The following is a 20,248-nucleotide window of genomic DNA, read 5'->3' as shown; positions in this document are numbered from 1 at the left end:
TCTTCTCAAATCAAGCTTCAAATCCAGAACTATGTATGCATTGAGAGAATGGATCCTCTGCAGCCCAAACTCTCTACATCTCTCTACAGCAGTGTTTTCAACCATTGGATGAAACCAATGTTTCAGATTTGTCTAATAATTAAAGATAATTTAATGAAGTGTTAAAGCCATTGCCACTGTTAGAGGCTAGAGCAGAGGGCAACAACGGATCTCAGATATTACAATACGTACACGACAAGCACCTTTGTCTCCGTCCAGCTTCTGGTCAGCCGTCGGCCACCGCTGTTTTTTCCGTTGGTAACTCGGGTCACACAGCAACCTCCTTTTTTCAACATCAAGTTAATTAGCAGTTTAATTACCACACGGATTGCATACACCAATGACTTTGCCATTTTTTATCTCACAAACATTGTTTGCCCAAAAAAAAAATTGTTTGCCCCCAACAGAGAAGACGATGACACTTATGAGGGGAGGAGCAAACGCTGCAGATGGCTTGCGATGTTCTAAACGGAGAAGTTAGACCCTCAATTTGCTCATTTTTTAATTATTTAATTTTGATAAATTTGAATCGTTAGATTTATCCAATGGTGGACAACACTGTTGTAGAGAGATGTAGAGAGTTTGGGCTGCAGAGGATCCATATCGATGCATTGAGTTCTTTCACGGAGATACGTAAGAGTTGGTATCCAATTTGACACCCAAAAATAAAAAGTGTCTTTGGGATATTTCTAAAAACAAGTTTCAAGCTTACAACTATCAACTATGTATGCGTTGATTTCTTTGTACTTTTGTAAGCTGAAGTAGTAAGAGTTAGGAGACATAAATGATTGAAGGGTGAAGATCCAGGGTACGCAATTTATTTTGATTTTATTGGTGATGTGGTTTTTTTTTTTTTTTGAACGAAGATGTAGTCAAATCTACTTACATAAAAATATTGAAAAATGTATACCCTCATCAGTCAAGCTTATCTAAAAAAAAACCTTCATCAGTCAACAACTCAACCTTTGACCAAATAAAAGTCAACAAATATAACTATAAAAACCAACAACCCAATACATATACCTAGGCCATCATAATATAGGAAGTTTCGATAGAAGACTAAGTCAATATATAACCAGAACATACTTTAGTTTATATTTTTCAAATATGTGATCTAATCTAATCCATGACAAAGAGTATACGCGTTGCATATGCAGTTTCAAGTTTTCAATTTAGACTTTTTTATATGTTCTAACTTCTAAGTTCTAACATGGCGGTTGATACTTGATACAGCAAGACAAGGAAATAAGAAGGGAAACTCATGAAACTCAACACTTAAACAGAACCCTGGTGGCTAAGTTTATCCAAATTTTTTGTTAGGTATCACTGAGCTGATCAATTGTTTCCTACAGAGTTATGCAGAGTTAGTTATGATCATGATATTAGATTTTTTATTTAGATCATGTGGATTAGCATTAATCATAAAATTAATTATCCCTTTCAACCACTTGATGGATATTGCATGCTTTTGTTATGAATAACCTGTGATGGGTTGTGATTCATTCACTTTTCTTGATTGCTCTTCAGGATTTCTAAAGGGGTTTCTTCTTCATTCTCAACTAGAAGAAGGTACGAGGCAGCAATAATGAAGACAAAACAAGAGTTTGAGTGGGTTGAAGCCCAGAATCTTGTCTTGAGTAAGGACCTCATAGGTACCGCAAAACAGCAGCTTCTGTTTCTTGCAGAGATTGATAGGAATCGCTGTCTTTATGATGGCCCTGTTTTACACAGAGCCATTTACAGGTATGTAGATAGATACTCTTACAAAGTTATAACTATAATCCTAGGATGTGTGTAAGTTCACCTTTATTTCAAACAATACCACTATTTGATGAGAAGAAAGTTAGTATGGAAGAGTCAAAGAAGGTGGGATTGATAAATTATTGTGAAAGTTAATAGGATTGATTTGCAATTGCATTTCTTTTTGGTATGAAGAAGTTATTATTAAAGGGAGTAGGAATACTGGGAATGCGTAAGAGTACGCGGTGGGTTGGGCATTGCTTTGGTACCTTCTAAAATCGGAGGGTTTTGGTCTCCTTCATGCTATTTAGGGTTTGCAAATTACAAAAATTAACTGCAGAAGAAACATGGCTTAATAAGACAATAGGTTCAGTCAAAAGGGATCCATAGCCCCTCTACTTTAATTGATTCCAAGAGAAAATCCTATAAAAACACGCCAATTTGTTCACTTCCTGCAAAATTAATTAGTACCACTTATCATTTTTTTATTCCATAAGATTTATTTTATAGTTATTTATTTGTGTTTATGCATGCTTTTGTTGATCAATGTAGGTACAAATTCTGTTGGCTTCCTCTACTAGCCAAAGATGCTGAGTCACCTTTGACAGAAGACCCTTTGCTTGTGCCTCTTGATTGTGAATGGATTTGGCACTGTCATAGGCTTAATCCGGTACACTTCACTTGAGCATTGAAATCAGAAGTCACAATTATTATTTTTTAATTAGTGATTCCATAATTTTTGTAGCAGTTGTGGAATTAACCTTCAATCTCTGTGTACTTATTTGTCAGGTGCGCTACAAGAATGACTGCATGGAACTGTATGGGAGAATACTTGACAATTTGAATGTGGTGTCTTCAATTCAAGGAACCAGCAAAAAAGGAACTGAAAAAATCTGGGAGACAATGTATCCAAGTGAGCCATATGAACTTGATCTGACCAATGACTCAGTGCTTGATTTTGGTGAAAGTTTATTGGGAGCCACTGAAAATACCACCAGCTATGATCTGATTTCAGCTGTCAAAAGACAAACTACTTTGTTCTACCAGGTATTTACTATTTAAGAAATTCAGAATGCCATGTCTTTTTAAGACCTATCTTCAAACTATATCATAAACAAAATTGCTAATGTCAGATTCTTAGAATTTTAATTAGACTTAACTCGATCTAAAAGATAGTTTCAGGGGTGAGAATTGCTCTGCCCTTTATAAGTAAGGCTGGACATTTAGGACATGAAGTTTACCGGACTGGACATCTGTGGATGGTCCATTTACCAGAGTGAGCCAATAAATAGATCTAGGATATGATAGACTCTGATATCATTTTAGAATTGGGTTAGGTCTAACTCTACCTCAAAAGCTAGTTTAGGGGTTAGGACTGCTCTACTCTTTATAAGGACATCTTAATCAGTAATCAATATTAGACCTTAACTTGGAGTAAAACCAATAAAAATATGATTGTATTCATGTCTGCTCTATCAATAAAATGGCTCAAAACCTATGAACTTATGTTTATCCTTTAATTAGTTTAAAACTTAGATAAGTGTTCATCTTGACCTATGTAGAATATCTACATGTGGTAATGTTGGATGCTGATATTATATGACAGGTTTCCAGACCTTACTGGAATGACGATGTGTTTCTAGAAGGAGCCGTGGCCCGATACAAGGGTTTTCTGCACTTGATCAAGAGGAACATAGAGAGGTCTATAAACTGCTTCTGTGTTCCAACTTATGACATTGATCTCATTTGGCACTCTCACCAATTGCACCCTGCTTCTTACTGTGAAGATCTAGTGGCAATTATGGGCAAAGTATTAGAACATGATGACACAGATTCTGATCGGACCAAGGGACAAAAGCTGGATGTTGGCTTTTCTGAAACCACAACACAGTGGGAAGAGACATTTGGTTCAAGATACTGGAAAGCAGGAGCAATGCACAGAGGTCACCCTCCATCTCCTCTTACTGTGGATAAGTACAAAATAGATGCAATGCACAATATTTCAGCTTCATCCAATACAAACCAAAATCTGATTCAGCAGTTTCCACAGAAAATGCTTGTGGAGGTAGTCCCAAATTGTAACTTGTCCCAATGTTCTTTTTTTGGACATCCACAGTTGTATTGTAACTTCTTGAGTTCATGATTCTTGTGCAGGTGATGCTTGAGATTGTTGATGTGAGAGACTTACCAATTGAGAATAAGGGCAAGCTAGTTGTATCCTTCAACAAGAAACAAGAAGATATAATTTTCAATGCCAAGAAACAATTAAGCATTTCATCAGTGTCGAAAAGGAAACAAGTTGCTGTTTTCCAATGTGAAAGTAGTGGAGAGCTGGTCTTTGAACTTATTTACCACCCAAGTTTCAACTTCGGATTAGTGAGGCCGGCGAAAGTATTGGGAAAAACTTCGATCAATTTGGAGGATATGCAAAATGTGGCATCTAAACTGCCAACAGAGATGTGGTTAGATTTGGAATCCACCGTCAAATGGTCAAAACCGATTAGTATCCGCATTGGTTTCTCTTTAACCCCTCCATTTCCAGCACCATATGTGTTGCACATGATTTCCACAAGTCCATTCATGGGACGTTATTTTTCCTTCATGCTTCCCAGAAAGTTCCGGCAAGTAAGCAATTGGACAAATATTGTAGATGATGCTGGCAATGAGGTCATCAACATCCAAACAAGGTAAGATAAACTGAGTTGATTAGCAGTTTAAGAATGTTGAACCAGGGGTTCATGTTTTACCACATGATATATAGATTAAGAAGGTGGTTCTATCACCATCGTGTCGTGACTTGTGAGAATGAGCTTTTCTTACATCCTGCTAGCTACTTCTCATTCCGATAGACCATTCTTAACATAGGAAGGATACATTATTGATATTCCAATTGCACATGTTAGAATTAGGCATTAAGTTTTGATGTTGCCTTTCTGTTTTTGTCCTAATAGGAACTTGGCAAGTGAGAAGATAAGGAACCAAAATATCAATGAAGAAGTGATTGGAAGGACTGCATCTGGTGAAACACATCTTCTTGCAGAGTTAAAGGGAACAATGTGGTCTATCATGAACTCTGGCTGGATGTTACAGATAAAGAAGACCCCTGATGAAGATAAACATTATTTTGAGCTCACAGGCACTCGGAAGGTTTCCTTCCTCTTCATAGTAGACATAGAATTTGTGCAAGAGATGCATCCATTTGAGGTTCAATATTTTATGTTAATCCGAAGTTCTAACTCTTATGTGTTTATGCTCTTTTGCAGGTGATTATTTTTCCAGGTAGGAAATTGGAGTTTGAAACTAGATACTATGGAAATGTAGAGGAAAGCTGCTTCATGACGGCAGTAGAATTCTCTCAGAAAGATCCTTATGGAAAAGCAGTCGCTTTGATGGATTTGGCATATGGATTTCTAGAGGTATTTTATCTTTTGAAAAAAAGGCATTGCATCTTGATCACTTCCACTCAATCAAACTTTACCTGTTTGTGACTGTTCTAAAATTTGATGAACAGATCAGTGAAGAGTGGCTAGTATTGCCTGCGATAGTATCTGCATTTGTTCTCTCCAACTTTCCTGATTACAGCAATCAAAGTGTGAGAGTGAATGAGACTAAAGCTTAAAAAGAAAATAAAAGAAGCTGCGCGCGGAAAATACAAATGTGGAATCTTGACAAATGTTATGTACATATGTTCCTTAACTCTAGAAAGATTCCCAGGAATTCTGCTGGTCCATAAAAGCCACTGTCTCTTCATGGGCTGCAACATTTTTGTATTCAGTTTCAGCTTGACATAGTTGACTGCACCATGTCAGGCTCAGCCTATATGTTAGTTTATTTGAGAACAATTCGAGCTACATGTTGGCGGTGATAGTTTTTTTTTTTCTTTTCTTCCATTTTGGTTTTAAATTTAGTTTAGTGATTTAGAGCAAGCAAGTTGGAATTCTATTGAGCATTTGTGGTACTTCGCTATTGATCTCTTCAGGGTTTGGATACCCTTGATTTGTAAATGCACTTGGGCTTAACCCTTAACCTATTCTTCCTTGACAAGAAACAAAAATTTGATTAGGCTATAATTGCCTACCTTACTCACTTAGTTATCTACCCAAATATTATGATTTCATTTGCCGAAGACGGACGTGGCCAGCCTAATAGGACACCTCCGTCTTGTGCTATTTTGATCATATATTTTGCTATTTTGATCTAACATTACATTCACACCTCATTTTCTGATGCGATATTATTTTCACACATTTTCTCTTTCAATGCTATTGTACGTGTGGGTTGCTCTGAGAATTGTAGAACTGAGGAGGGTTCATCGCGAATTTAAGGCTTATAAGTATGAAATGCTTAGACTTCGGATCTTTCCCTTGTGCCTTCCTTTACTGTCCTTGATGTTTTTTTTCTTTTGGATCTCTGACAAATAGTATGTTAAGGAAAAGAAGAAAATCCGCTATGTTGTTGAACTTCAAGAAGACCTTGATAATTGATATTGATGTCTTTGTACACAGGGAGCCAACGGTTAGCTCTCATAGTGTCATAGTGACAAAAGTTTAATCGCTGAAATGTCTGGTTGCCACAATTGCAATAGAGTGCATCAAATAATTCCTTTCTATCTTTGTTTACTAACTTTCAAGATTCTTTCATGGATGTATAAAATCATTCCTTGCTATTTGACTGAGCAATTATGTTCACTAATCTAATAACAAACGTTTACTTTTATCACTCTAATATAGAATAGTTATCTACATCTCCTGTGTCTGTCTGTGTGTGTATTGGAGTGGTCTTTGAATAGCTTGACTTCATCTCCTATTTCATTGTTCTCAACACCTGTGGGATTTGATGACATGTTAAATATAATTATTCAATGTATTATTTACCCAACAGCTCAAGCTTTTGGGTTAATTGGTTCTTAACATGATATCATAGCCTCTATGACTAAGTTATCAAGAATTCAATCCTTGCATCCCCTAATTCTTCTAGTAAAAAAAAAGAAGTTGAATTTCAGCGCATGCATTGCTCACACTTTAAGCCTAAGTGAACATCTGCGTAAAGAAACGTGTTAGAAATATAATCATTTATGTGTCATTTACTCAACAACATTGAGTTAATTGGTTCTTGACAATTCCATAACTAGAGAAAGAGTTCAGCTTAGGCAAGAGGATTCTCATTTTAGTGCCGTGCCCTGAAGAATCCAGTTTTCAACTAACTTATTATGATCTTCTTTTGATTATTCATTTGTTCTCTCCAACTTTCCCAATTACAGTAATCAAAGTGTAAATTCCCAGGATAGGCCAATCTGTTCCATAAAAGCCACTGACCCTTAATGGGCTGCAACCTTTTGTTTATTCTGTTTCAGCTTGAAACATAATTTATACCCTGTCAGTCTATATATTAGTTTATTTGAGAACAATTGATCTTAGCCTATAATTTACATACTTTACTCACCAAATTATGTGCCCAAAATCCCAAATGGACAAATCTCATTCAGTCAGGATGGCAGTGCCACCCTCATTGTATGACACGTGTACAGTAAAGGGTTTTTTCAAGCCCACCTATGCTTTGTCCCCTATTTTTTTCTTAGTAGCTTAAGAAAGTGTAAATTCCTTTAACACAAAGCACAGTTCAAAACCTGCACTGTGTAATTCTCCTTAACAAAAACTATGAAACTCTGGACATAAAAGCACCAAACACACTCTACAAAAGCTCGTATCCCTATAATGGGTTGGCCATACTATTGCGTAAAAAATGGCAGGCAATGAGACAAACCTTGCGTCAAAAAGCCTGGACAAGCTAGACCCATAAAACAAAGCACAAACAATTGCTAACATACATAGCTGGAACCAAACAACGATTCTGGCAAGCATTAAGGAGGCAAACAATCACTGATGTAAAGCAATATCTACTACCAGTAATTAAAAACTAGTTACACTCTTAACAACAATTCCCAACTAAATCCTTTCAAAATATGCACCTATGCACATGAAACAATGTTCACCCCAAATCCAATATAGAAAAATTATATCCACAATCATCACGCAGACACAGCAGCAAATGAATTCTTAACAACAACCTCCATGCGCCGCAGCCACCTTCAATTCCAGCCATCACCGCCAGGCGCCGCCGTGGCCTGCCGCCGCAAAGCTGACCCCTCAGGCACGTACGTAATCTGCGAGTAGCCACGCTCGGGAACCGGCTGCGGAGTTTGAATGAAATAAATCGGCTGACCCGCCGGTCCAGTCACGGGCCGAACGGCCTGGTACATCCCAGACGGTGTTTGAATGAGGTAAACCGGGCCCGGGTCGGCTCCCGGTCCGGAAAGCACCAACGGGTACCCATTCCCATGAAACTGAACCGGACCGGAATGCACCTGTGCAGTTGCATGTGTGATCAACGGCGCCGCCACGTCATCCTTTTTCCGTTGAACCACCAATTGCTCGTTTTTGCTAAGCTCCTGAATTTCCGTTTCCCTAACTGCCTCGGGCCCACATTCCGTAACCGCCGCCGCGTTATCCGGGAGGTCGGCCGGCTTCGGAGCCACGGGATGCGCGTTATCCAATCCAAACAAAAAATCCGGATTCGCCGCCGGCGGAGGAAGCGGAGGCAGCGGAGCAGGAGGAGGAGAAGCTTCACGATTCTGAACCTGAACGGAGTTCAGAGCTTCGACGAACCACTGCGGTTTCGGTTCGGCGGTGGTGGGAGCGGAGGAGGAGTAAGAGAAGGAAGAGCTGTTGTTGGTGCTGTTGTTGAGGGGGAAGAGGAAGAGGCGCAACCTCGCGGGTCGCGGTGAGGCACGGGAGAGGCGATCGTACTCGACCATCATGTGATCGAGGTCCTCGTCGTTGGTGACGGAGACAAGCGCGTCGAGATCCTCGCCGGGGAGTTGGTACTTGAGGCAGAAATCGGAGGAATTGGTGAGGGAAGTGAGCTTGGCGATGAAGGCGGGGAGCTTGATGAAGCGGTCGACGGCGAGGATCTTGGTGTCGCCGGAGACGTAGGTGAGGTTGTTGTCGTGGGGGCGGGGCTGGATTTTGCCGCCGTAGCTGCACATGAGCTTGACCTTGCATGCGGCGGCGGAGGGAGGAGGAGGTGGGGGTTCGTCGAAGGAGGAGTGGTGGTGGTTGTTGGTGTCATTGTTGGTGGTGGTGTCGATCACATCGGAGCGGGAGCGAGGAGAGGAATCGCGAGAATTGGGGTGGGAAGAGTAGTTGTTGTTGTTGTTCTCCATTGTTGGTGAAATGGAATTGGGGATTTTTGGGAATTAGGGTTTTGATGGAGAATTTTGAGCGGGAGTGGAGTGTGGTTGTTTACTAGAGAGAAAAATGGAAGAGTGGAGAAGAAGAGTGTGGTGTTTGTTTTACTTTTATGAGTGATGAGAGTGAGAGGGGTGGTGGTGGGGTAGTAGCCTAGTAGGCCCAAATTGTGTCAGATCTCAGATACATGCTTGACAGTTTGACAACATTCGATTTTTGGGCTCGTTTGGAGTCAATACAAGGATTAAATTAATAAGGGTGAGATTCCTTTTAGAGCAAAAGATATGTATTCTCGACCAATCAGATTTTAAGGATTTATCTCATTAATTAATGAAATGAAATAAAAAGAGAAATTTTCTCATATTCTTAAAATCTATTGTTTGGCAGTGTGCATAGAAATTAAACTCTTACTTTTATCTTATTTTTGTTTGTTATTCTATATTCTTTCAAAACAATAAATTTTTTTTTGACATACAAAACAATCTTCTATCTTGTGTTGTTTGTTGTTAATATCTTCTATCTTGTGTTCAATAATGATGGGATGATTATATAAGATATACATAAATAAATCTTTTCCAAAAAAAATAAATAAATACATTTAAGGCAACTTATTTTGTTTTTGAAACAAATTTAAGAATTTGCTAGATTTAGGAGAGAACCAATGAGAAGCGTTATTCTTGTAAGTCGGCGACTTCCCCTGCGTGAACAAGATGCTCGACGGCGATGGAAGATAGTTTGCACTGCTTGCGCGATTGTCCTCACTCCCGAGAGCTCTGGCGTCGCATGGGTGCGTATACTTGGCTCAACTTCCAGACTCCGGTGCTCCATGACTGGATCCTTTCTCAAGCTCGTGGTCCGAATGGTGTTAAATTCATAGCCTGTTTGTGGGGGACTTGAAAATGGCTTAACAACATGGTTTTTGAGCATCAACCCTGGTCTTTGGATATTGCTTGGAGAGAGGAATTTGCCATGAGCATGATGCTTTTATCCGTATTGGGTCAGATGAGATGTCTCCTTGCTTGATCACCTGGCAAATGTGTGGAAGAAGCCTCAAGCGGGTTTTATCAAGTTGAATACCTATGGCAGCTTCAAGGATAATAGAATGGGTTTGGGGCGCAATCCTTTGTGATGAACATGCGACCTGGATTTGTGGTGTATCATAGGGTGCTTGGGGTGGTAATGCTTTGGTGGCTGAGGCGCATGGTCTCCTCATGGGTCTCGAGTTGGCTTGGGTGCGTGGACTTAGGAAGCTAGAGATTGAAATCGACTGCGCAGAGCTCCTTAGTGTCCTCGACGATGGGCAAGCTATCCAGTTTCTGCCCTTGCTTGGTGATATTAAGAACATGATCAACCGTGGCTGGGATATTCATCTTCAGCGGTCTCCTCGAGAGTGCAATGGAGCAGCGGACTTTCTTGCCAATCATGGAGGCTCTTGCTTGGTTACAGGTAGAAATTTTTTTGAATCACCCCCGGGTGATCTTGAGTTGATTCTTCTGAGAGATGCGTTAGGCATCCCTTAGTCCCCCCTTCTCTGCTTGTAATTTTCCGAAGGAACGAAAAAAAGAAAGAAGATAAGCAAAATGAGAAACATAGAAGATTAAAACTGTAAATTGATAACCGAAAGAGAAGAGAGAAGATTTTATTTTTATTTTTGAATGAGAGAAGAGAGAAAATTACTTTTGTATAAAATGATATTTTTATCCTTAGCTTATAAATAATAAAATTTAATTCGAAATATAATTTTGGTGTGTTAATTTACAATATATTTGACAAAGATATTTATTATATTATTAAAATATAGTTACTATTATAAATATTTAATATTTAATTTAATATTTTTATTCATTTAATTAACTGAGACATTTATATGTATATATATTATATTAATTTATAATATTTATTTTATATTACTTATCATCATGTAAAATATTTAATATTTTGTAGGTTTCCTTGGTATTTTGGGTTGCTAGGCTGGGCTTTTTGTTTTATTGGGCTGTCCTCTTTTTTTTATTGGGTCTTTACACTCACTTTCAAAAGGATTGTATCTTCTTGCCTCTTTTACAAAAAAAATATAAATATTTGTTTTCAAAAATATAACTTACTCAATCTATGTTTTTATTTTATAATTTTGACCGAAGAAAAAAAGCTCTGCTAGGGTTTCTCTTTGTGCTAGCTGTGCCGCCACCCCCTTGGGGGCTCCTCCCCCTTTGAGGGCTCTCCTTCTCCATTAGGGAGACTCTCCTCCTACTTGGTTAGGTGTTCTCCCACATCAGGTGAGTTTCTACCACATTAGGTGGTTTATTACCCAAATAAGTGGGTTTATTTTGCTTTCTTCTTGCTTTTGGTCATCACCACCACCACCGTCCTCCTCTCATCACCACCACCACTATCCTTCCACTGCCACCATCGTCCTCTTCTCAAACACTACCAGATCTGTGACCACAATCAAACTCGCCGTCAGGGACCAAGGATCCTACCTTTTTCTCCTCCCCTTTCATCAGATCTCCGGCCCTTGGCTTCGCCAGACCAGATCTGCAACCTCCGGCCGTCAGCCACCAGCCACCGTCTGTGATCTCTGCCCGCGGCCGTGGGCCACCGTCCCCCCTTGGTCCTGTTTCGCTGCGCACTCATCTCACTCCCTGGCTTGCCCTCTGCTCTTCTCTGCTCTTGTGGTGGTGCCTCATGAGCACCCTGTGGTGATGAAAGTCTTGAAGCAGATGCAGTTGATCTGCGGTACCGGCAGAGTCGGCCTGGCTAAAAGCGACATAAAAATCATAAGATTAGGTTTTCGCTTTGAGAGTAGCAGATTAAGTTTGGTTAGAGATTAAGTGTGTTTGTTGTGGTTTGTTTAGTCTTTGATCTGTGTAGTTTGGATTTTACTGATCCAAGTGTGTTAGAGCATGCTAGCCTGTTCCGTAATGAGTATGTGTGTGCTATGTTGTATGTGCTCCTTTCTAGGGTTTGATACCCTTTGCTTGTAAGTGTCGTTTGGCTTGGCTTATGCCTTAATCCGATGAACCTTTGACCAAAAAAAAAATCCCATTCAATTTTTTTTTATCATCATATAAATATGTTGTACAGAAAAAGAAAGCATAAATTAAACTACTATAATATTTTTTTTTTTACATCAAAACCGCATATTTGCACATGTATAACAACTTATGATGTTAATTCTCCAAGTCCAAACCGTTAATCCCAATCAACAGTATTTTGTAAAATAGTTTTAGTTTTTAAAAAGGGTTAATGGCCAAATTGGTCCCTGTAGTTGTAGTGACTTTTGATTTTAGTCCCTCCCCGGAAAAAACCTGCCGATATCTCCCTGCAATTGCAAACATTTTGGTTTTAATTCTCACCGGAGGGCGGAGCTCCGGCGAGAATGCCTAGTGGCAGGCTAGAGCTGACGTGGTATTATCCATGTCATTTGACATGGATAATAATTAATAATTATAAATTACAAAAAAAATTAAAAAAACTTTGATCACAATTAAGACCCACAAACCATCATTTACTCCTTTTCCCCAATTGGTCATACAAAAAATCACATTGTCCAGAATCAAGATGGAATATATATCATGCTAACAATTACTTTTAGGTATTCATGTTCTTTTTACTGTAAAAAAAAGGCTTAAATACTCTAAGGGTCCCTGAAATTGTGCCCCGTACGAAAATAAGTCTCTGAAATTTTTTTTTCCGATTCCAGATCCCTGAAATTGTTTTTTTAATCAGAATAAGTCCCTGCTCGTGGTTTAAGCCTATCTGGCATATTTTTTGCTGACTCAATATTTACACGTGGCTTTTTCTTTTATTTTTAAATACACATGGGATAAAAACACTATTAAATTTAAATATAAAAAATTATTTACCTAATTAACCTAAATCTAATTAAACCCACTAATCATAAATCCCTAAATTCCCAAATCTAATATAATCAGAACTCAACCTAAGAGAAGGAAAGGAAAGTCGAAGAAGGAGAAAGAGAAGCAGAGGTAGAAGGTGAAGGAAGGGAGCTTCAGGTTTGAGAACCCCTAGCTTCTTCGCGACGGCGGCCGCCAATATGTGCGGTGGTGGCTCGGTGGTGCCACTGGCCCTTTGTCTCCTGTCTCAATCTCTTCTACTTCGCCTCTTTCGTGTTCTAGTTCGATTCTGGGTTTTTGGGGGTGGGGGTTGGTTCTAGATCGATTTCTGGGTCCTGATCTTTCTAGCTTCATAGAGTTGGGTTATCGCAGCTTTTTCTTCTCACTCTCATTGTGGGTTTTGTTACATTGTTGTTGCTGTTGGTGAAGGTTGTGGGTTGGCTGTGGGTTGATTTTCATGTTGTTGTTGGTGTTCATGTTGGTTGTGGATGAAGGGAGAGAGGGGGCTGGTGTTGTTGGATTGTTGGGTTTCTGGATTAGGGGAGATGCAGGGGGAGAGGGAGAAACTAGATTTCTGGGTTTTTGGGGGTGGGGGTTGGTTTTTGGGATTTTGGTGGTTGGGGGTGGGTTGCGATGAGGTTTTTGCAGTGGGGTTGAGGGTGGGGGTGGATGAATGATGAAGATGAAGAGGTTGAAGGTGATGAAGATGATGAAGATGAAAATTAATTCATGATGAAGATGAATAAGAATTACATAGTGAATAATAATTTGTTTTCTTCTGATTTATTTGTTTGGGATTAGGGATTAGGAATTAATTGATTTAGGGTTTAATTTTAAGATTTATTTGTTAATTATAATTGATTAACACATGTGTAACAAAAGAAAATTAAAAAATCCACATGGAAATGATGATTGTGCAAAATAAGAGCCACATAAGCACATAACATGGGTAGGGACTTATTCTGATTAAAAAAACAATTTCAGGGATCCGGAATCGGAATTTGTTTTTCAGGGACTTATTTTCGTACGGGGCACAATTTCAGGGACCTATAGAGTATTTAAGCCTAAAAAAAAAGGTATTCATGTTGTTCAAAATTCACCAGTTAGTTAACAGAACCCAATTTGATTTTCCATCAAGATGATGGAGCTAGATTTGCCACCCCAACCATTAGATTTCACACCCCTAATTTTCGGATTTTCAAGTTCCGAATTATTTCGGAATCTTAGATTCCGAAATTAATTCGTGATTTTTAGTTCAAAATACATCTAACACCACACTTTTGAGTAAAAAACCACACTTTTGAGTAAAAAAGTGCTTCGGAAACTGAGTTTCCGTAAGTGGGGTGACATTTCTAATGGTTGGGGTGTCAAATCTAATGATCAGATGATGGTCGTTCAGGTAATGGAATAAGAAACTTTTTCGCCCCAGCCTCCACTTCAGTGCCAGAATTCAACGTATCTTCTTGATTTGTTTTCTTTGTTTTTTCCCAAGACAATCTTTCTTCATCTTCAGATCACCTTCATCCTCCACCTCTAGAAACCTGATTTCAGAGCAAATCCCACAACCACCAAAACAACCCAAAACACAACCCACAAAATCCCTAAACTTCCAAAATCCACAAAATCCCCAAAATTGGCGAAACTGGTTGTGCGATAGAGAAAGGCGAGATCAAGAATGAGGGAAGTCATGGGTTCGGTGGCTGAAATGGCAAGGGAAGGCGTGAAGTTGATTCAGCCACCACACCACCTTCTCATCCCTAGCAGCGAAGCAGAAACCCCTCCGTCGTCGATCCCTCTTCGTCATATTGTCCTAGCAGCAGGTCTTCACCGCCGCCGTTGCACACATCGACCATATGAGACTCGCCGTTCTCTGCCACCAACAAGATCTCTGACGCCTCCAATCTCCATCGCGCCAATCTCCTCCACGAATTCCTCTCAGATCTTCCATATTCTTTCTTCCTCCATTTTCTTCATTTTGTTAAGCGAAGCAGATAGGAGTAGATTGAAAGAAGGGAAGGGCATTGGGATTTGGTTTTGCAGTGGTCGCTGGTTGGGGCTTTGGTGGAGTGGGTCGATTGGTTTTTCAGAGTTGAAGGTGGTTGGACGGTGGTTTGATTTCTGAGTTTCTGGGTTTGGATTTGAAGGTTGGGGTTGGAGCTGCGTTGAGGTTTTTGTGGTGGCTGAAGTTGAAGGCGAGGGAAGAGGGATGTGAGGTCTGGGCAGAGATGAGGGTGCTGGGTTTGGGTTGTGTTGATGTTGCCTGGAAAAATGGTTCAAAAGTGGCTGTGTGGGTTGATTTCTGGGTTTGATATGGTGAAGATGTAGATTACCTGGGGTGAGGGATTGGGGGAGGAGGTTCCATGAATTTTTGGACAATTTCTGAGTGATTTAGTTGAGTGATTAAGGTTTTTTTACTTTGGTTTTTAATTAATAATTTTTAATTAATTAATTTATTAATTATATATTTGAAAATTAAAATTTATTTAAAAATGACATGGATAATACCACGTCAGCTCTAGCCCGCCACTAGGCATGCTCGTCGGAGCTCCGCCCTCCAGTGAGGATTAAAACTAAAATGTTTGCAACTGCAGGAAGATATCGGCAAGTTTTTTTCGGGGAGGGACTAAAATCAAAAGTCACTATAACTACAGGGACCAATTTGACCATTAACCCTTTTAAAAACAACAACCAAAAAATATAAACTGTTTCAAAATATTGCTCTTATTTTCAAATTTTAAAATTAAAATCCTAAAACATCTAAATTTTATTATTATTTCTAGTTTTCAACTTACATACCTTTCTTCTTTACAAAACTTATCGTTCAAATTGTTTCTAATTTTGTTCTTCTTGAAAAACAACTTTAGAAAATTCAATGAACAGATCATGGAAGAGTGGCTAGTATTGCCTGCGATAATATTAATCAAAGTGTGAAGTGAGTGGGACTATAGCACTATAAAATGAAGCTACAGAAAAGATATAAGGAATAATATTGGCTGATGTTACTCTGGAAAATTCCCAAGAGAGGCCACTGTTCCATAAAAGGCACTGACCCTTTATTGGCTGCAACATTCAGCTTGACACATAATTTATACCTTGTTAGTCTATATATTAGTCTATTTGAGAACAATTTATTCTAGCCTATAATTCACGGATAATTATTTGTCCACACTTCATCTTTGAGGTGGAAAGAGGTGGAGGATGAGAGAGATAGGAAGAAAAGAAAAAATAAGAGAGAGAAAGTATAAGATATGATAGATGATAAGAGGAGAGAGATAGAAATAAAAATAGGTGAAAATGAAGTGTATAACATATGAGGTGTGTATATATCATTACTCAATAATTCACCTACCTTACTCCCCAAATCATGTACCCAAAATCCCAAATGGCCAAAAGGGCCACCCTCATTGTATGACTATGACATGTATAAACTACAAGGGTTTTTGCGAGCATATCTTTGCTTGGTCCCCTTTCTTTCTTAGTAGCTTATGAAAGTGTAAAGTCCATTTATTAATTCCACAAACATACAACTTCAAAACTTGCACTTAATTAAATTGGGTTGTGATATTTTCACATGTTATTAAATATTTGTCATGAGCTTTCAGCTATGGTCAATATCTCGTCATATAGTTGGAAAATTCCGCTTAAGAACATTAGTTCACACTAAATCATATCTTACAATTCAATTAAATCTCCCTTTTTTCCTTGTATTTTCTCCTTGCTTATTTATTATGACATATTATCTCAAAAGTGTTGGACAATTGGAGTGAAATTGTATGAACATAAATAAATAATTGTATTCCTTATTGTAATTTCACATAAAGGAGCAAACAGGCTCTACAAAATGTCGTGTATGTGACAAATTAACCTTGTCTCAAAAAGCCAGGACAAGCTATACCGGCAATAATAATGTATAATGTATACAAAGGTAAAACAGAACAGCACAAACAATTGCTGATCGATCAATAACATAGATTGAAATAAACCGGCTGACCCTCCGGTCCAATCACGGGCTGATAGGCCTGGTACATCCCACACGGTGTTTGAATGAGGTAAACCGGATCCGGGTCAGTTCTCGGCGTAGTTGCATGTGTGATCGACGGCGCCGCCGCATCATCGTTTTTCCGGTGAAGCAACTGCTCGCTCCATTCCTGAATCTGTTGCTCCCTAACTGCTTCGTTCCCACATTCCGAAACTGCCGCCGCATCATCCAATCCAAACAGAAAATCTGGATTTGCCGACGGCGGCGGAGGAAGCGGAGCGGGAGGAGCAGAAGCTTCCTCGAACCGCTGCTTCAATTTCAATTCGGTGGTGGTGGTAGAAGGAGCAGAAGAGGAGCAAGAACAGGAAGAAGCGCCGTCGCTGTTGTTGTTGTTGAAGGGGAAGAGGAAGAGCCTCAATCTCGCGGGTTTTGGTGAAGTGCGGCGAGAGAGGCGATCGTACTCGACCATCATGTGATGGAGGTCCTCGTCGTTGATGACGGAGACAAGGTTGTCGAGATCATCGTCGGGGAGTTGGTACTTGACGGAGAAGTCAGTTCCGCCGGTGAGGGAAGTGAGCTTGGCGACCAAGGCGGAGAGCTTGATGAAGCGCTCGACGCAGAGGATTTTGTGTTCACCTTCGACGTAGGTGATGAGGTTGTCGTGGTGGCGGGGGTGGAATTTGCCGCCGTAGCTGCACATGAGTGTGACCTTGCAGGCGGAGGGAGGAGGTTTGTAGAAGGAGGAGTGGTGGTTGTTCTCCATTGTGATGACGGAGAATTCGGGAATCATGGTTTGGACTTTGGAGCCAACTCAAAAGAATGGTAAAATAACAGAGTGTGGAGGGTTGGATACTTTTATAGTTTTACCTTACGTTATTCACTTACTCTATCTTCTATCTCAAGTTTGCTATGATTTTTGGCCTTTTTGGTAAAAGAGTTCGTTAATGATAGGATAAGATAGTTATATAAGATATAACTAACTAACTAAATAAATAAAATCATTTCAAGCGAAATTTGGAGTCGAAAGAATGAATGGTAAAATAACAGAGGGTGGGGCTTGGATACTTTTATGAGTTTTATCTTACGTTAGTAAATTTCAAAAAATCTTACGTTAGTTAATCTATCTTCTATCTAGAGTTTGTTAATGATTTATCTTGAGTTTGTTAATGGTTTTTTTTTATACAAGCGTTTGTTAATGGTAGGATAAGATAGTGATATAAGATAAAAATAAATAAAGTCATTTCAAAAAATCTGGGGCGCCAAAATCTTTAATCCCGAGATATTAAATATTTTATCTTTTATCTTACATATTTAACCCTTTAGAAAATTATATAAGATATAAATTTATCTCTATGGCTTTCAAAAACAAATGAATAAATAATATTGTGTCATTTTCAAAAAAAAAACACTATTGTGTCAAATCTCAGATACATGCATGGCGATGGCAGTTTGACACACAACATTTGATTTTCGGGCTCGTTTGGAGTCAATAGAAGGATTAAATAAGGGTAGGATAATGATAGGATAAATATCTTTTATCTTGTTTTGTTATTCTATCTTATATCTTGTGTTGTTTGTTGTGAAGATTTTTTATCTTCTATTTTGTGTTCAATAATGATAGGATAATTATATATAAGATATTCGAATCATGGATGAGACATTTGAAGGAATTTTCTAACTTACTAACAACTAACCACTAACATTTTCCTATCTAAAAAAAATGTATAAGATATAAATAAATATATCTATTTAAAAATAAAATAAATAGATTTGATTTAGAAGAGAAAGTAAGAAAGAGAGAAGAGAGAGAGCAAAGAAGATAAGTAGAAAGAAAAAAATGAGAAATTTAGTAGATTATGTAAGTTGTTTAGTATAATAGAGAGATGATATATTTATATATGAAGGGATGAGAGTAAGTGAGTGACATGATATGTGACAGGATATACAAAGAGATAAGAAGGAAAAATAAAATAAAAATGAGGTAATGAGGTACAAGAGAAATTGAATTGTAAATGAATCATTATTGATATATAAATAAATAAATAAGACTATTTCATCGGAAAGATAAATTGCTCCTGCCAGGAATCGATCCCTGAACCTCCCCCTACCCAACCAATATGTCTTCCTTGGTGCACCCCAATTATGACACTCCAATGCAGATGCTTGCAGTGTTTGGTTTTCCGGAGGGTCGGAACAAAGTCCACACTTGGAGTTTAGTTCAATCTCATTTTCCTTAGGAGAGGGAGGTACCATGGATCTGCTTTGGTGACTTCAATGACATCTTGTCCCCGACTGATAAGTTGGAGGGGACCCCCCAAATCTTGATCATCTCCAGGTAGCAATGTCGACTTGTACTAATTGTGGTCTTCATGATGTTGATTTTTCAAGTTACAAGTTCACGTGGTCTAATATGATATCACAATCGGATACAATTGAGGAGAGATTGAATTATGCTTTGGTTAATGATGCTTGGGATGCTTTGTGGCCAGTTTCGGCTGTCACCTATTTGCCCAGGTACGGTGCTGATCATAATCCTTTGCTGATTGCTTGTGGTTCTAAGGGCATGCGGAAAGAGTTGCGGCGTACAAATATGTTTCGTTTTGAGGAATTGTGGCTCCAAGATGAGGAGTGTATGAAAGTTGTGACTGAGGCATGGGGTGGGGGATCCTCTTTATCCTCAAAGCTGAGTATGGTGGGCTCTTCCCTGACGGAGTGGGGGCGTGAAAAGTTTGGGGATATCCTAAAAAAGATTTCAGATACTGAGGCCCTTCTTCAACAGCTTCAAAGACAGGTTCAAACGGCACAAGTTGTGCAACAATCCAAATAAGTAGAAGGAGTGCTTGATGGTTTACTTACAGCAAGAGATTTGGTGGAGCCAGAGGTCCAGGGTGAATTGGTTGAGGCATGGCGATAAAAATACCAGGTTCTTTCACCAGAAGGCTACGCAGAGAAGGAAAAGGAACATGATTGAGAAAATCAGGGATGATGGAGGCAGAGAGTTTGTGGATGACCCAAATATAGGTAGAGTTCTTGGTGATTATTTTTCTAAGTTATTTTCTAGTTCCTCTCCTACGGGTGTACAGGAAGTTGCGGCCTTAGTGGCAAACAAAGTCTCCCGGACGCACTTAGAAGTGTTGGCTGATCCTTTCACGCGTGAGGAGGTTGAGGAGGCTCTTTTTCAGATGCATCTGACTAAGGCGCGAGGTGTGGATGGTTTTCCTGCTCTGTTTTATTAGAGACATTGGAATCTTATTGGAGATGATGTTGCTAATTTTATCTTACAGGTCATTCATGGAAACATTTCACCAGGTACTCTAAATGACAGTCTTTTGGTTTTAATTCCAAAGGTTAAGAAGCCTGATCATGCTATGCAGTTTAGGCCAATTAGC

General features: G+C 39.1%; 3 protein-coding genes across 4 annotated transcripts; 1 reads left to right on the top strand and 2 right to left on the bottom strand.

Moving 5' to 3' along the window:
- Positions 1 to 1,161: 1,161 nt before the first annotated feature.
- Positions 1,162 to 5,865, top strand: LOC130734117 (glycine-rich domain-containing protein 1-like). Of its 2 annotated transcripts, none has more exons than XM_057586421.1 (9): positions 1,162 to 1,359; positions 1,567 to 1,782; positions 2,332 to 2,449; positions 2,569 to 2,826; positions 3,386 to 3,844; positions 3,934 to 4,466; positions 4,731 to 4,926; positions 5,043 to 5,195; positions 5,291 to 5,865. In XM_057586421.1, exons 2-9 carry the CDS (start codon positions 1,625 to 1,627, stop codon positions 5,396 to 5,398), a joined length of 1,983 nt encoding a protein of 660 aa, XP_057442404.1. In that variant the 5' UTR covers positions 1,162 to 1,359; positions 1,567 to 1,624; the 3' UTR covers positions 5,399 to 5,865. The 2 variants fall into 2 exon arrangements, with proteins under 2 accessions (XP_057442404.1, XP_057442405.1); XM_057586422.1 differs by having other exon boundaries at positions 1,162 to 1,402.
- A 1,712-nt stretch (positions 5,866 to 7,577) lies between these two features.
- LOC130734116 (uncharacterized) lies at positions 7,578 to 9,143 on the bottom strand. The gene has a single exon (XM_057586420.1). It carries the CDS (start codon positions 8,999 to 9,001, stop codon positions 7,868 to 7,870), a length of 1,134 nt encoding a protein of 377 aa, XP_057442403.1. The 5' UTR covers positions 9,002 to 9,143; the 3' UTR covers positions 7,578 to 7,867.
- A 7,696-nt stretch (positions 9,144 to 16,839) lies between these two features.
- On the bottom strand, positions 16,840 to 17,622 carry LOC130729968 (uncharacterized). Its single transcript, XM_057581827.1, has one exon. It carries the CDS (start codon positions 17,620 to 17,622, stop codon positions 16,840 to 16,842), a length of 783 nt encoding a protein of 260 aa, XP_057437810.1.
- Positions 17,623 to 20,248: the final 2,626 nt, after the last annotated feature.

The sequence above is a fragment of the Lotus japonicus genome, chromosome 1 (genome assembly GCF_012489685.1).
Source record: "Lotus japonicus ecotype B-129 chromosome 1, LjGifu_v1.2".
Lineage (NCBI taxonomy): Eukaryota > Viridiplantae > Streptophyta > Magnoliopsida > Fabales > Fabaceae > Lotus > Lotus japonicus.
The sequence above is the reverse complement of the archived record's forward strand: the minus strand, read 5'-3'. Positions and strand labels throughout refer to the sequence as shown.

Bases quoted from the DNA above. Each gene is read 5' to 3' on its own strand.
- LOC130734117 (XM_057586421.1), top strand. From the start codon at position 1,625: ATGAAGACAAAACAAGAGTTTGAGTGGGTTGAAGCCCAGAATCTTGTC. The intron at 1,783-2,331 runs GTATGTAGATAG...TGATCAATGTAG, and splicing joins TTACACAGAGCCATTTACAG to GTACAAATTCTGTTGGCTTC. The intron at 4,927-5,042 runs GTTTCCTTCCTC...GCTCTTTTGCAG, and splicing joins AGCTCACAGGCACTCGGAAG to GTGATTATTTTTCCAGGTAG.
- LOC130734116 (XM_057586420.1), bottom strand. From the start codon at position 9,001: ATGGAGAACAACAACAACAACTACTCTTCCCACCCCAATTCTCGCGAT.
- LOC130729968 (XM_057581827.1), bottom strand. From the start codon at position 17,622: ATGGAGAACAACCACCACTCCTCCTTCTACAAACCTCCTCCCTCCGCC.